The sequence below is a fragment of the Pogona vitticeps genome, chromosome 6 (assembly GCF_051106095.1).
Source record: "Pogona vitticeps strain Pit_001003342236 chromosome 6, PviZW2.1, whole genome shotgun sequence".
In the NCBI taxonomy this organism is placed as follows: domain Eukaryota; kingdom Metazoa; phylum Chordata; class Lepidosauria; order Squamata; family Agamidae; genus Pogona; species Pogona vitticeps.
This window is the reverse complement of record NC_135788.1, coordinates 114561486-114575158: the sequence shown is the minus strand read 5'-3', so window position 1 is coordinate 114575158 and position 13673 is coordinate 114561486. Positions and strand designations below refer to the sequence as shown.

General features: G+C 48.7%; 1 protein-coding gene across 2 annotated transcripts in view; it reads right to left on the bottom strand.

Moving 5' to 3' along the window:
- Window positions 1-57: 57 nt before the first annotated feature.
- The window catches only part of TEP1 (telomerase associated protein 1), a 56438-nt gene continuing 42822 nt past the window's right edge, over window positions 58-13673 (bottom strand). For both annotated transcript variants that reach the window (XM_072976943.2, XM_072976944.2), the window contains exons 45-57: window positions 13104-13220; window positions 11711-11818; window positions 10976-11102; window positions 10217-10284; window positions 9035-9161; window positions 6349-6488; window positions 5336-5454; window positions 4287-4436; window positions 3959-4085; window positions 2935-3040; window positions 2266-2372; window positions 1345-1449; window positions 58-442 (exon numbers count right to left, since the gene is read on the bottom strand). In XM_072976943.2, coding sequence (XP_072833044.2) covers window positions 320-442; window positions 1345-1449; window positions 2266-2372; window positions 2935-3040; window positions 3959-4085; window positions 4287-4436; window positions 5336-5454; window positions 6349-6488; window positions 9035-9161; window positions 10217-10284; window positions 10976-11102; window positions 11711-11818; window positions 13104-13220 — 1524 coding nt within the window. In that variant the 3' untranslated portion in view covers window positions 58-319. The remainder of the gene's footprint in view (window positions 443-1344; window positions 1450-2265; window positions 2373-2934; window positions 3041-3958; window positions 4086-4286; window positions 4437-5335; window positions 5455-6348; window positions 6489-9034; window positions 9162-10216; window positions 10285-10975; window positions 11103-11710; window positions 11819-13103; window positions 13221-13673) is intronic.

Below are 13673 nucleotides of genomic sequence, written 5' to 3'. Positions count from 1 at the left end.
AGGTTCTACTCTACTCTGAATAGAGACTTTTCCATAGAGACAAAATAAGAGATGATCTGGAGTTGAAACAGGTGTTTTTAATCTTTGCCAGTGCACTTAGATTTAGTAAGATCTAGACACCAGTGTAGGTAAACTGAGCTTTCAATATGATTTTGTTATCTTTGGTTGCTTGACTTTGCCTAGGCCGTGGTGCTTAGCAGTTGCTAGGCAACCACAACTCTGTCTCCCAGCCGGCCAAGCCAAGGGGAGTTTGCAGGATGCTTGCAAACATCAGGGTGGGGGGATGATGGATGGAACAGATGGGTCCTCAATGGCAGAGTCAGCTCCACTCTAGAAAGTAAACATTGCCTAGTATGTCACCGGCGATCAGGAGAAGTGGAGATTCGGCCCTGGGGCAAGGCAGGAGCTGTGAAACCGGAGCACGGCAACGGAACTGGCCCAGCTGTGTCACCAGAAGAGGAAAGGTTGATTAGAGCAGGGAAGGAAGGAAGCAAGCAGGTTCAAGTTAAACAGAGGTTGCCTGGATAATTCAGTGAGTGAGAGATATGTCTGGGAAGACACCGAGAGGGAGTTTGATTCCCCACTTTGCCTCATGCAAAATAAAATTTAAAAAGCCACCCTGTAGAACCTTGGTCAAGCTATGCTGTCCCAGGGTGTTCACAAAAGGAAGGAACAGTGACACATGTCTGTATAATAAAGACCTAGAAAACTCTGGATAAGATTTGGCGGCCCATCATATCATGGAGAACAGTTGAATGGACACATGCAATAGATTTCAGCTTCCATCCGGCATGGCCAGATCGCAAAAGACTAGTTTCGAGTTGGTTCAGAAAGGAATTCAGGGATACTGATCCCGCGGATACAGGGGTCCTACTGTGCAAATTGTTCCTTATCTCTTGGCCCTGCACGAGGGCGCAAGTAGCTGCTTCCGTGAAAGGAAGTGAAAAGCAAGATTTGTTTTATCTCTTGCTTTGTAAAAAAGAACATTTCCCCATGAAAACACACAGTAGAGGTAAACACCGCAAAGCGGGAGTTGCTATTGTGCCAGTGTTTTTTTCCAAACAATTTCAAATGCAAACATTACACCTGATTGCTCTCTTATGTTGGTATGATGATAAGTAGGCAACACGGGCCTTCTGGCTGGGCTACAACTCCAAGCAAGCATGACCAACCATCAAGATTGATGTGCATTGTAGTTGCAAACCACTAGAGCATATTAGTTGCTCTGTTTTTGTCCTCTATAGGAAATGCCCACCGCAGGGTGACACGGAACGTGAGCTGTGGGAGAAGGGGACCCTGCACAGCCTTCCCCCAAAAGTCCACCCTTTTTTGGGAGTCACTCACCAGCTTCGTTGAGCTGCGTTCCCAGATCTTCACATCCTGATCGTGGGAAGCTGTTATCATCTTGTCTCCAAGGATATGCAGCGCGGTGATTTTCTCACTGTGGAGCTACAGGGGACGAGAGAACCAGCAAGGTTACGAGCTGCTGGGGTTCAAGAAAAGCCTCCTGGAGGCAAGAGGAGGACAATCAGAAGCTCGCTCTCCCTGAAAACCTGCATCGGTGTAGGAAGTCCCAGGGATCAACCTTTGGCTTTTTTTTTTTTTTTTTAAAAAAGGAAGATGAAGCTGCCATTCAGGGCAACTTCATCCATCAAGGAAAAAAGAATACTTGCGTGAAAAGCGTTTTTCTAGTCTTAGGTACCAAAGCATTGAAGCAGCTCACGTTAAACAGTTTTTAAAAACCCCAAATAAATAATTGGTTCCCTTCCCACCACCGGAGCAAGTGAACTCCAAAGAAGTCTTGGCCACTAGACCAGGCCCAAAGAGAAAGGGGTCAGGGCCCCATTCCCTCCACAAGGTGGTAAAGGTTCCACTTGACAATTTGTCCATTTGTGTCCGACTCTAGGAGGCGGTGCTCATCTCCGTTTCCAACCCATAGAGTTAGCGTTTGTCCGCAGACAATCCTCCGTGGTCACGTGGCCAGCGTCGCGAGACATGGAATGCCGTTGCTTTCCCACCGAGGTGGTAACTATTTACTCACATTTTTGCATGCTTTCGAACTGCTAGGTTGGCAGGAGCTGGGACAAGCAATGAGGGCTCACTCCGTTGTGTGGATTCGATCTTACGACTGCAGGTCTTCTGACCTTGCAGCACAGAGGCTTCTGCGGTTTAACCCGCAGTGCCACCATGTCCCTTATTCCCTCCACAAACCTGGGATTAAAAATGCACAGTCTGTCTTCTTCTCTCCCCATCCCTGCGACTCACCTTTCTCCTCTGCCAGCCATCAGGTATCCACAGAGGCACCCCTTCCTCATTCTGCTGGGTTTGAGTCCAAAGGCAACCCTCAGAGTCAGCGCAGAACAAAGATTTATCTGCCAGAAAGGAAAGAAAAAAAAACCAGTGACGTGGTGTTAGTGGCTCCCATAGCAAGCTTTCTTCTATCTCCAGATCAGCCAGTTTCTCTTCTGCCAGATTTACCATTGGCTCTTGACGTTCTCAGGACAGACAGACAACTTTCCCCCAGAATTGTCTGTACAACGCAGGAACCCTTCTCCCGCATCAGGATAAGTCGTCCACTCCGCCTGGTGATGAACTTGACACGACTGAAAGGTACCCACCCATAGGTATTAAATGCACAGGTTTTTATTCTAGAAACAAGAAATTAACTCCTCAGAGATCACTAGACAAGCAGGCAGGCAGCCACATCATTTTGAACGTCTCACAATGAGGAGACATCCTTGTGTTTCCAGCAGAAAATGTCTCCACACCGAGGACTAGAAACTTTTCACTGCTACTAGTGTAAGTCAGGAACTCTAATTATGCAGGAATCTCCTCTCTCTCTCTCTCTCTCTCACACACACACACACACACACACACACACAGAGAACAAGAGAGAGAGAGCACTGTATATAAGCAACTCCGACTTCATCTCACCTTTAACTAGCCGAGCAACGGTGACCCATCCAGAGAGCCGGGTCGGTGCCCAAGGTATGTGCTCGGGGTCCCGGGTATCCTTTAGTGCCCCAGATTCAGTCACTTCCTAAGGAACGAAAAAGAGAACAGACACAGCCCCGCTGAGCAAAAAAGGGTATGTGGAAAGCCGTACCAACGGCAGGGAAATGTGGACTTCCCCTTTGAGGTGTCAGGATCAAGACTCACGCACAGACAGGGAATGCATTGGTCTACAGATGTTCTTGGACTACAACACCCATCATCCTGGGCATCAGCCATGCTGGCTGGGCCTGAAGGCAGGTGGAATCCCAGAGAGCTACCAGAATGAATTCCCTGCTTGGTGGAAGCAGCTGTTGCAAAACAAGCCATGGCACAGCGGCCAGTCGGATGCAGGATTAAGCTAGGATGGGACAGCCCGGACCGAAAAATTCCTGGAAATCATTTATGCTTAGTGGATGCAGGGGGGTGTTTTGGTGGAGGAAGAGCATGAACTGGGTAGAACTTGGAAGTGCAGGCAGTAGCAACTGGGCTGGCTCCCGGCAGAGCTGGGAATCATGCATTTGCTTTAACATGAAAATGTTTTAAATCTTTACTTAAGAGTGGAAGACCCATCTTTTCAGGCAGGCTTTTCAGAATCATCCCTGAATGCCTTCTTAACATTAAAATACTCAACTGCATTTTAATTTGAGCATCGTTTAAATTTTTTTTTTAATGTTTAAGTTGTGATGTTTTAATTCCTTTGAATACTGTGAGCCACCTGGGGTCTCCGGATCGGGAGAAAGGTAGGCCTATTAAAAAAAAACACAAACAAACAAGCAATCCATTGTCTCTAGACTATAAAATGTTGAAAGGAATATATCTCTATATATTTTTAAAGCATTGTATTTCGAAAAAGGTTACAGGTCTTTGTAAGACAAAGGTGATCACTGAAACATCAATAGGGGAAAAGCTGAGCCTGATTACATTTCGGGCACTACCCCGGATCCTGTCCACAGCGGTCACTCACCATCCTGAACAAGTTAGGTCTGTTCATGGAGTCCCAAACGTGAAGGACGCCACCCTCTTCCTCGTCTTCCGGGGCGCTGATCTCAAAGCCCACATGGACCTTCTTGTCCCATGCTCCACCGCTGTACCTGAGGAAAGGAGGTGAAGATCAGGTGCAGTGCAGCCTATGGGATGCTCTTGATTGGCGGCTTCCAGCATCCTTCGCCCCGGCTATGTTGCCTGGCAGCGAGAGACAGAGGACCACGTTCCATGCGCTCTTGACAGTCAACCGCTCCCTCCCCAGCCCTGGCCTCCCAGATGTTCCATCCCTCTGCTCTTCTGCTACTCACGGGCTCGTCTGTAAGTCCTCGGACTTTGGTGGGAGCACCAGAAGGTCTCCATCAGCCAGCGCGAGGACTAGGGGGCCCCGAGGACTGGGCTTCCCCAGGCAGAGCACCGAGGCCTCTTCTGCCCTGCGCAGCAGTTTCCTGAGTGTCAAGCTAAGCAACAGGGAAAGGACAAGAGAGAGGGAGAGGGAGAGAGAGAGACACAGTGTCAGAGACATGCTAGGGATGCCAAGCAGGGGCTGGGGCTGAAGAGCAGGTCCTTGAATGGCTGAGAAAGATGCATGGAGGGATTGTGGGTAGTGGACTGGTCAAGCAGGCTTGGAAGCCAAGGCTAGTGGCCCCAGAGTCCTTTCTTCACCTAGCCGTACAGAAGAATTGCTTTGCTAGGTCAAGCCAGAAAGCCAGCAAGCCAGGACTTTTGCATCCAAAACGGGTCAGCTAGATATAAGGGGGAGCCTAAAGAAGGCCCTGAAGGGAATAGCCTTCCCCCATATTTTGCAGCCGTTGTCCAATATTCTCATGTATCCTACTTCTAAATAGGGAGGCTCCATCAGCTAGCATGGGATCATGTCCCTTGACAGACCTCTCCCTCCATGCATTTGTTTCAGCTTCCTTTCTCAGCTTTTTCTTTTTAATAAGCCAGAACCCCATGCGGAAGCGAATTCTCTCAAGTCATAACACTGGGTGGGGGGAAAAAACCTTCCTTTGGTCTCTCCAGAATCGATGGCAAACCAACCCTTTCCCCAAAGACAAAAGGAGACTCTATAAATGGTCAGGGAAGAGCTTTCTTTTATCATGGCTTCTCCTGCGGATCGCTCAGAGGTCTAAGTCTCTGCAGAGCGAGAGGTTAAGGAGTCCGATTCCATTCTGTGCCTCCCCGACAGGGGCTGGGCTCAACAAACCATAGGATCCTTTCCAGCTCTACAGTTCTAAGATGATGATGATGAAGTCTGATTCACACCCTGTAGACTTCAAACACAGGAGCTCAGAGCAAAGCTCTGAGGTTAAAAGGTGGGGGTCCCGGGGGTCCTGCTTAGGTGGTCTGGCCTCACCTGACTCCCCCATCACGCTGCCGGCTGGTCTTGATGTCCCACAGGCTGACGTCGTCGGACGCCACCAGAACTGTGCGTGACGACGTGAAGGCCAAAGCGCGGATACAACACCGGCCAACCTGGAGAGCAGAACCACGGGCGAACTCAGTACAACACAGGCCACCAACGGAATCCAGTCTGCTAGGGCTCCTCCAGTGAGGCTACACCCCCTAACACACACGCCCCGATCACAGAAGGCGGAGTAGGGCAGGAAGGGGTCGCCCAAACATTTTTTTGCTGCCTGAGGCAGAGCAGCAAAGGGCGCCATGCTTCACGTAAGGCGAGGTACACGGTGTCTAAATGCACGCAGATGATTTGGGCAGATGAGGTAGAAAGTCTTACACCTCTTACAAACCTAGAGGTACAACTCTAAAAATATTCCACTAAATTATTAAAAAAATTACCGTCTGTTTGTTGCTGTTCGTCACACCCAAAGATAGCCAGTACGGTGTTGTCTACAGAGTGGCAGGCTATGGTTCAGGAGGCCTGGGTTCAAATCCCCCCTTAGCCATGACAACTCACTAGGGGTTGTGTGTGGAGTGGGTAAAGCCACTCCTTAAATATTTCCCTTACCTTGAAAAACCTATTAGGGTCATTATAAGTCAATTCTGGCTTGACAGCACAGAACAACACCCCCAAAAAATCAGCTGCTGAAGCGGCTACCTCGCTCTACCTAATAGCAGAGCCAGCCCTAAAGGAAGGACATTGCAGCTCAGCTAGGGGACAATTCACCATCCACAGCTTGCAGTCCCTAGTCCAGCCACCAGGGGCAGCCTTCCCATCCAACTTTGCCTTCCTGCCTCCCAGCAAGGACAGGAAACCTGTAGTTCTCCAAAGGTTGCTGTCACAACGTTGACATCCTTGATCATGAACCATGCTGACTTGGCCTTATGGGAACTGTAGTCCAGGAGTATCTGGACGGCACCAGGGTCCCCACTCCCGAGTTCGAGGGTGCGTCCCATGGCATTGGATACCTTTGCTGTTCCCACGTCCCGAGCTTGATGCCAGACAACGAGGTCGCCCCAGTCACTGCCAGACACGGCAAATTCTCCGTCCGGGGACCAGGCCAAAGCTGTGACCGCGCCGCTGTGAGGGGGAAGGTCTTTCGTCTCACCTGTAAGGCAAGAAAAGGAGAATTGTCTCAGCAGACTGAGAGCAGGGTAAACAGTCTTGAGATTTTTTAAATGCCTAATATTTAGATCTCTAGAGGCAAAATTGTTGAAGCTAAGGGTGTCCTGCTTCGGTCACATCCTGAGAAGGCAGGATTCTCTGGGAAAGACAATAATGCCTGGAAAAGTTGAAGGCAGCAGGAAAAGAGGAAGACCAAATATGAAATGGACGGACTCCTTAAAGGAAGCTACAGGATTGAGTTTGCAAGAATCTAGCAGGGCCGTTGAGGACGGGACATTTTGGAGATCACTCATTCATCGGGTTACGATAAGTCAGATGCGACTTGATGGCACCATGACAACATTTAAATAAAGTCAACAGCAGGCTGTGGACCAATGGGCAAAGCTTGAGGTTCTCCTGGGCCGAGGTGAGGCAAGTACACTGAATAAGGGTGCAGAGGCAACTGGGTATTTAACCCAGGCAACGCAAGATTTATTTATTCAGAGACAACTGCCTGGTACCAAATTAAAAAGAAAAGAAAAGAAACTGAAAAGATAAAACCAAGGGTCTACAAAACCCAACTCCTGGGAAACTGCTGGGGGGAGCCTTCAGGTTTTTTAAGAATCATATTGACCAACATCTGGGAAACAGCTGGTTCTCTCAAATATTTACAACCCGGAAATGCTGGGGTTGGAAGGAGAGAGAGAAAAGAGAGAGAGAGAAGCAAACCGGCAAAATAAAATAAAGATAGAGAAGAAACAGTTGTTACGACATGTTGTTCTTTCCAAAGCGGACCTCGCGATGTTTTTTTTCACAGCTAAGCATAAGAGCCACAGTGACGCAGGTATAAGAATCCTGGACTGAAGTCCTCGTTGGTCATCATCAGTCAGGCAAGCATGCTTTTACTCTGGGTAGAGATCAGCCCCACTGACTCTAATTTATCACGAGCCGAGGGCAGCCTCACTCTCCTCCATTTCAAGTTCTACTGCTGTACCTTGCGTGGAAGGCCATGTGTCTTGAAGAGAAGACAGCCTGCTGTCTATCCATTTAATTATTATGTGTAGCCTGCATCGTTAAATCGTAAACCACCCAGAGAGTGCCTTTAAGCGCTATAGGGCGGTAGACAAGCGACACGCTTTGCTTTATCCGAGTGGCATCCTGGGAATGCCCCGACACAAATGGAGAGCCTCCATCGATTTCAGAATCTCTTCTCTTCAGTCATTGCTGTCCACACATTGAATAGCAACAAAACAGGAGGCAGAAAGGTGGGGGGCTGAAATGCTGCCATCATCAACCCGTGAGAAATGAGAGCTACCATGGTGCCATGGGGTGGTGTTTCAGAGTAGCGCCCAGGAACCCTGGGTTCAAATCCCCGTTTGGCCATGGAATTTCACTAGGGGAAAAGGTGACATTGGTAAATAATAATAATAATGTTTCACAAGTCTGTTCTGATTTATGGTGACCCTCTTTCAGGGTTTTCCAGGTAGAGAATACTCAGACGTGGTTTACCATTTCCTTCTTCTGGGGGCATCCCGGGACTCTACAGCTTGCCCAAGGCTACCCAGGCTAGCTGTACACACAGGAGGCACAGTGGGGGAATCAAACTCCCAAATTCCCATAGCTCTGCAGTGAGCTATCTAGTCAGCTGTAAAACCACATACCTCAGAAACTGTACTGGGCGTCACTGATCAGAACTAACTTGACCGCATACAGCACATACAGTACCTGTGGTAAATGCAACAGCAACAACGGTGTGCCATATCAAGTTGATTCTGACTTAGGGTGACCCTTTCCACTGTTTTTTAGGTGTAGACCCTTCAGAAGTGGTTTGCTATTCCCTTCTTCTGAGGTGCCCTGGGACTGTGAACGTTGCCCAAGGCTACACAGGCTGGTTTTTCTCCTGGCAGACACGGTGGGGAACTGAACCCCCACCCTCTGGCTCCACACCCAATGCCTAAATACAGCTTCAGAATTAGGGGATCTGGATTCACGTCTTTCCTGGGTCAGGAAACTCACTAGGTCAATCATGCTCTTCCAGTCCAGCGTACCTCAGAGGGTTGCTGTGAGGATAAAGTGGTGGGAGATCCATATTGAGCTCAACCAAGGAAAGGCAGGATAGCAACGTAACTGATGAATGAATAAGGGCACTGAGATGATTGAAACAAACAAGCCAAGCAATGGGGTTGGGTGGATGTCTCCATAGGGTGCTCTGCCTCTTCGCCCACCTCCCATCCCAATCTCCTTTGGGATTCAGTCCACAAAAATCTTAGAACGGCAGAGCTGGAAGGGACCCCGTGGGATCATCAAGTCCAGCCCCTGTCAGGGAGACCCAGTGGGGGAATCGAACTCCCAACTTCTGGCTCTGCAGCCAGACACCTCAACTACTTAATGCGAGCTTTCGGGGGGACGAGTCCACTTCTTCAGACATCATATTCGTCCCCGTCAACATCTTAGAATTGCAAAGCTGCAAAGGACCTTATGGATCACTGAGTCCAGCCCAAAATCCAGCAGGAAAGGCAGGAAAGCCTGCAGGCGTCCCGATTCACTAACCTCCCTCTTTGGGAAGAGCCCACACTCGGACCGTTTTGTCTTCTGATATGGTCAGAAAAGATGCCGGGGAGGCCGCAGCCCCACGGACGGCCGCGCAGTGCCCGGGAAGTCGCTGGGGTTGCTCCATCTGGTCCAAAAAAAAAAAGGGGGAAAAAGGAAGAGCAGGGTTAAATCTCTACTTACAATACTAAATTGGGGGGGACCCAAACATTGAACAAAAAGATGCATGACTCTTAAACTTGACCACAACACCATCATTTTAAGTGGAAAAAGAGGAATAAAACCACACAGGTTGTAATAAAGACAATTAGCAAACAGCAGTGAAATAAGAGTCCGCAGTGTCAGAGCCTTTGAGAAACTAGATCAATGGATGCCATTTTAGAAGAGGTCGCTGTTTTACTCTGTAGAAGTAAGAGAATCATAAAAAAGCTGAGTTTGGAAGGAGCCTTTAAGGCTATGGAGTCCAACCCTCTACTCAGGGCAGGAACCCAAATCAAAGCGGATCTGACAGATGGTTCTCCAATTTCCCCTCGAAGGCCTCCAGCGTTGGGGCGCTCACCACCTCTCGAGGTCATGGGTCCCGCTGTCGTACTGCTCTAACAGTTAAGATGTTTTCCCTGATAATTCAGCCAAAATCTGAGCCCATTGTTTTGCGTCCTGCGCTCTGGGACAATCGGAAAGCATGTTGTTTTGGCCGTATCAGGCCAAAACAAAAGAAAAAAAATAAAGAAGACGGAAACCTCGTGGCACCTTAAAGATGGCTACATTTAATGTGAGCTTTCGGGCATAAGTCCACTTCTTCAGACACTATATTCATCCCCGTCAACATCTTAGAATTGTAAAGCTGCAGTGGATCACGGAGTCCAGCCCAAAAAGGTCGAGTGGGGAATTGAACTCTGGCTCTGCAGCCACTTCCCTAAACCACTGAGCTATCTTGGCAGTTCAAGAGCGGGAGTGCATGGCCAATACTTATACATGTTACATGGCCCCCAAACAAAGAGCGTGCTTGTCTCCTGGGCACCGGAATAAATGCATGCATGTCTATATATAAATGTGCAAATATCTGCCACACAGTCCCAATCTTAAGTCCAAGGAAGTGGACTTGCCCACAAAAGCTCAGATCTACAAAGTATTCTGTCTGCTACCAAGCCCACGCGGTGTTTTCCCTTCCCTGTCTCTTACCGTCAGTGGCTTCCAGAGTTTCACGGTGCCATCCCATCCAGCCACAGCCAACGTGAAATCTTTCTCCCCTGACAAAAGGAAAACAAGGAGGACTTTGTCTTAATGGTCTATGTGGTATCAGAAGGCAGGCCAGAGAATCTGAAGCAATCGTAGTCTTGAAGTGGGAGAAAGCATGTTATGTTAAGCGGAGCATCTCTCCACCTTCAAAAATTTTGTTTTCTCATTTTTGCTTTAACACCAGGCAATTTGGGCATTCACCGGAAGCCTCCTGAGGAATCGGCAATTAAAAGGTCAAACTCTCTGAGGGCTGATTTAAGCTGGTGCTCTGTGAGGGAACTGCCAGCATCTTCACCAGGCAAATTAGAGATCGCTAATTAAGCGAGACAGTGCTGCTCGTTTGATTCTTGAAAGGTCTGCAAGTTAAGGGAAATGTCTACTGAACAGCTCAGATCGTCAAGGCTGCTTTATATTGAATCAGGGCCATGGATCAGATCCTTACGGATGTGTTTGACCATTGAGCTGCAGTGGTCAACCCCCTGTAAGATCTTCTCTCAACAACAAACAACAAACTCAGTTCTACTGCACCTTTAATGTGAATTTAAGTCATCTGAGGCATTTACATCTGAAATAAAATGAAAAGACTAAAAAACACACCTGGGCCCATGTAACGCAGACAGAGCTATTCCAGCAGACTCCCCTTTTCCAGATTTTTCTAGAAGGTTAACAGTGTTTTACCAAAAAACCAAGTATTTTACTTACCTGGCTCTATGAAGCTGGCACAGTGGTTGGCCCCACCGGGGTGAGCAAAGAGCCGGGTTTTTTCCACTCCCTGCAGGTCCCATGAGACCAGTGTCCCATCTCGACCCACGGAGATCACATGATCTCTCTGCCAAACAAGCCAGAAGGAGGTGAGGTCAACAGGATGAAATCAGGGCAGGTAGAAGATGGATCAAGAAGGGGAGCCTACAGCCAGTACTTGGATCGGATGATGAGGACCCTGTGGGTCTCCAGATGTTCTTGGGCTCCAACTCCCATCGGCCATGGGGAACAGGGTTAAGGATCAGAGATGATGGGAAGGGCAGTCTCAGGTCACATGTTCCAAGATCCTAGGAGCGTCAGTCGTTCCCAAGACTCAGGTGTCCCAAGTCATCTTGTGCATATGGCGAAGCAGAAATCAATCCTTCTCTCCAACCCTTCCCTCTTGCTTTATAGAAGCTATAACCCAAACCCAGGCATGTTCTAGACCAGTGCTCAGCAACCTTGGGACCCCAGATGTTCTTGGACTACAACTCCCAGAAATCCTGGCCAACGCAGCGAGCGCTGAAGGCTTCTGCGAGCTTCAGTCAAAGAACATCTGGGGTCTCAAGGTTGGGAACTGTGGTCCTAAGATCAGCCACCGTTCAGTCTGAGAAAATGCACACCCAGCTACATGAGCAATGAAGCTCTCAAAAAAAAAAAAATTAAGGATTCCACCAGGGCCCCACATCTCCTCACCTCACTGGTGACGCCACAGACGGGGCTCTGATGACCCAGGAATTCTCGCAAGCGCTGGCTGGTTTGAGGATCCCAGAGGCGAACAGTGCCATCATTGGATGCAGAGAGCTATTCAGAAAAAAGTGGGGGGGTTTGAGTAAGACATTAGACACATGTTGTGGGGTGTATGCCTGGGTGTGTCTTCTTTCCATTCTTTTGAAATACTAGAGGCTGCTCCACATAGAGGATGGCAATCGGTTCTACTCCCAACATAGTTCTCCAGTGGGAAGACAGAAGGATCAACAATTTGGCACACACACCACACACAAACGTATCATCAATGTGTGTGTAGGGGGAAGGAATACCAAGCTGGCACCATCCCCTGGGCAGTGAGACCATGGCCTCCAAGCCTGGCACAACCTATCAGTATCGGCAGGTCTTGGGCACCTCTTAAACAAAGAGATGGTCCCGTGTCCATTCTGCTGGGTTGAACCAACGTTTATGTTTCCCACAGCTCCCCCGGTGAGGTGTCATAGGAAGTGAAGTGACAGCTCCAGTGTTTTTTGAAGGACTGAGGTTGCCCATCACAACTGTTAAACTGTTTTTTTTTAAAGGATTAATAATAATCTTAGAATTGCAAAGCTGGAAGGAACCGAATGGATCATCAAGACCAGCCCCCGTCAAGGAGGAACAATGGGGAATTGAACTCCCAATGTCTGGCTCTGCAACCGGAGACCAAAACCACTGAGATATCAGAAAAGAAATTCATAAACACAAACATTCCTCTTTTTTCAATGCCCTGCTCAAAATGCCCTGGTGGAAAAAAAGAAAGGAAGCAAAACATCTTTCCCCTATTGTTCTCATGATTTTTTTAAAAAATATTTTCCTAAGTGACATAGTGCTATTTCAGTTATAAGGGAGTGTCTACAATAGATTGATGTATTTCTGTAGCACTATGCCACTTACTAAATTAAACAACAACGATAAAAAAGGGAAGTTGCCTGTGGCCTGAAGAATGACAGCTGTCACAAAAGACAGGGAAAGGGGTGCGGCCGTGGGCATCGATAATCAAAAGGGGGAGAAATTGGAGCGACCTGAAGCGCCGTCTGCATCCTTCTCATGGAAGAAGGAATGTCTCCCATGTGAATGGAAGGTCTGTCTGGTAACCCAGCGCACCTCCATCGCTGCTACTTCCTCCGGCCAGCTGGAGCAATGGGCACTTCTTCCGTCACACCTTCGATGGTCTCTTTTTGCACACAACAGACACCACTGCATGGCAGCTGATTGAAAAAGGGCTGTTGGTTCAGAGATGAACGTCCCACCCACTGAGCAGGGATGTAAGCCAGCCTCTTCCCCAAGCCCCCTCCCCAAACAAAACCCCACCTCCACGCTCCCTGTGGCGGCCCCAACTCACCAACGTAGGGCCAGCCCAGGAGCAGCTGGAGATCCAATCCTGGTGGCAGAAGAGCAGGGACTTCCAGAGAGCAGGCGCCTTCTGGCCTGGGTCCTTTACGTCCCAGAGAAACAAAGCCTGGAAATGGGAGTAAATCCATTTCGGTTTTTTTGTTTTGTTTAACAGGAAGAACATCTTACCCCTTTGCTTCTGCTGGGGGTACTAAAGTGGTTTGCTTTGTTCCTTCTCTTTCCTGTCCTCCAACGGCTGCTTGTTTCAAAACGCCCGGTTTGGGCCCATCATCCCCTCTGCCCTGCCTGTTGCAAAGGATTCTGGGGCACGTGGCCCAGGTATATATCCTGTTGCCCAGAGCACCAGGTTAGAGACACTGACAGGAAAACGGAATTTTAAAAAAAGCAAGTCCTAAGAGTCCAGCCGGCCGGCATGGCCGACGGCTATGCTGACCAACGGATGTTGTAGTTCTAAGGAAAAGAAATAATAACTTTTTACTGAGCTAAGGTGGCTGAACCTCAGTGCTGCACTGTATGAACTGGGAAATTACACCAAGGGGCAAGAAATTACAGTCTTGCC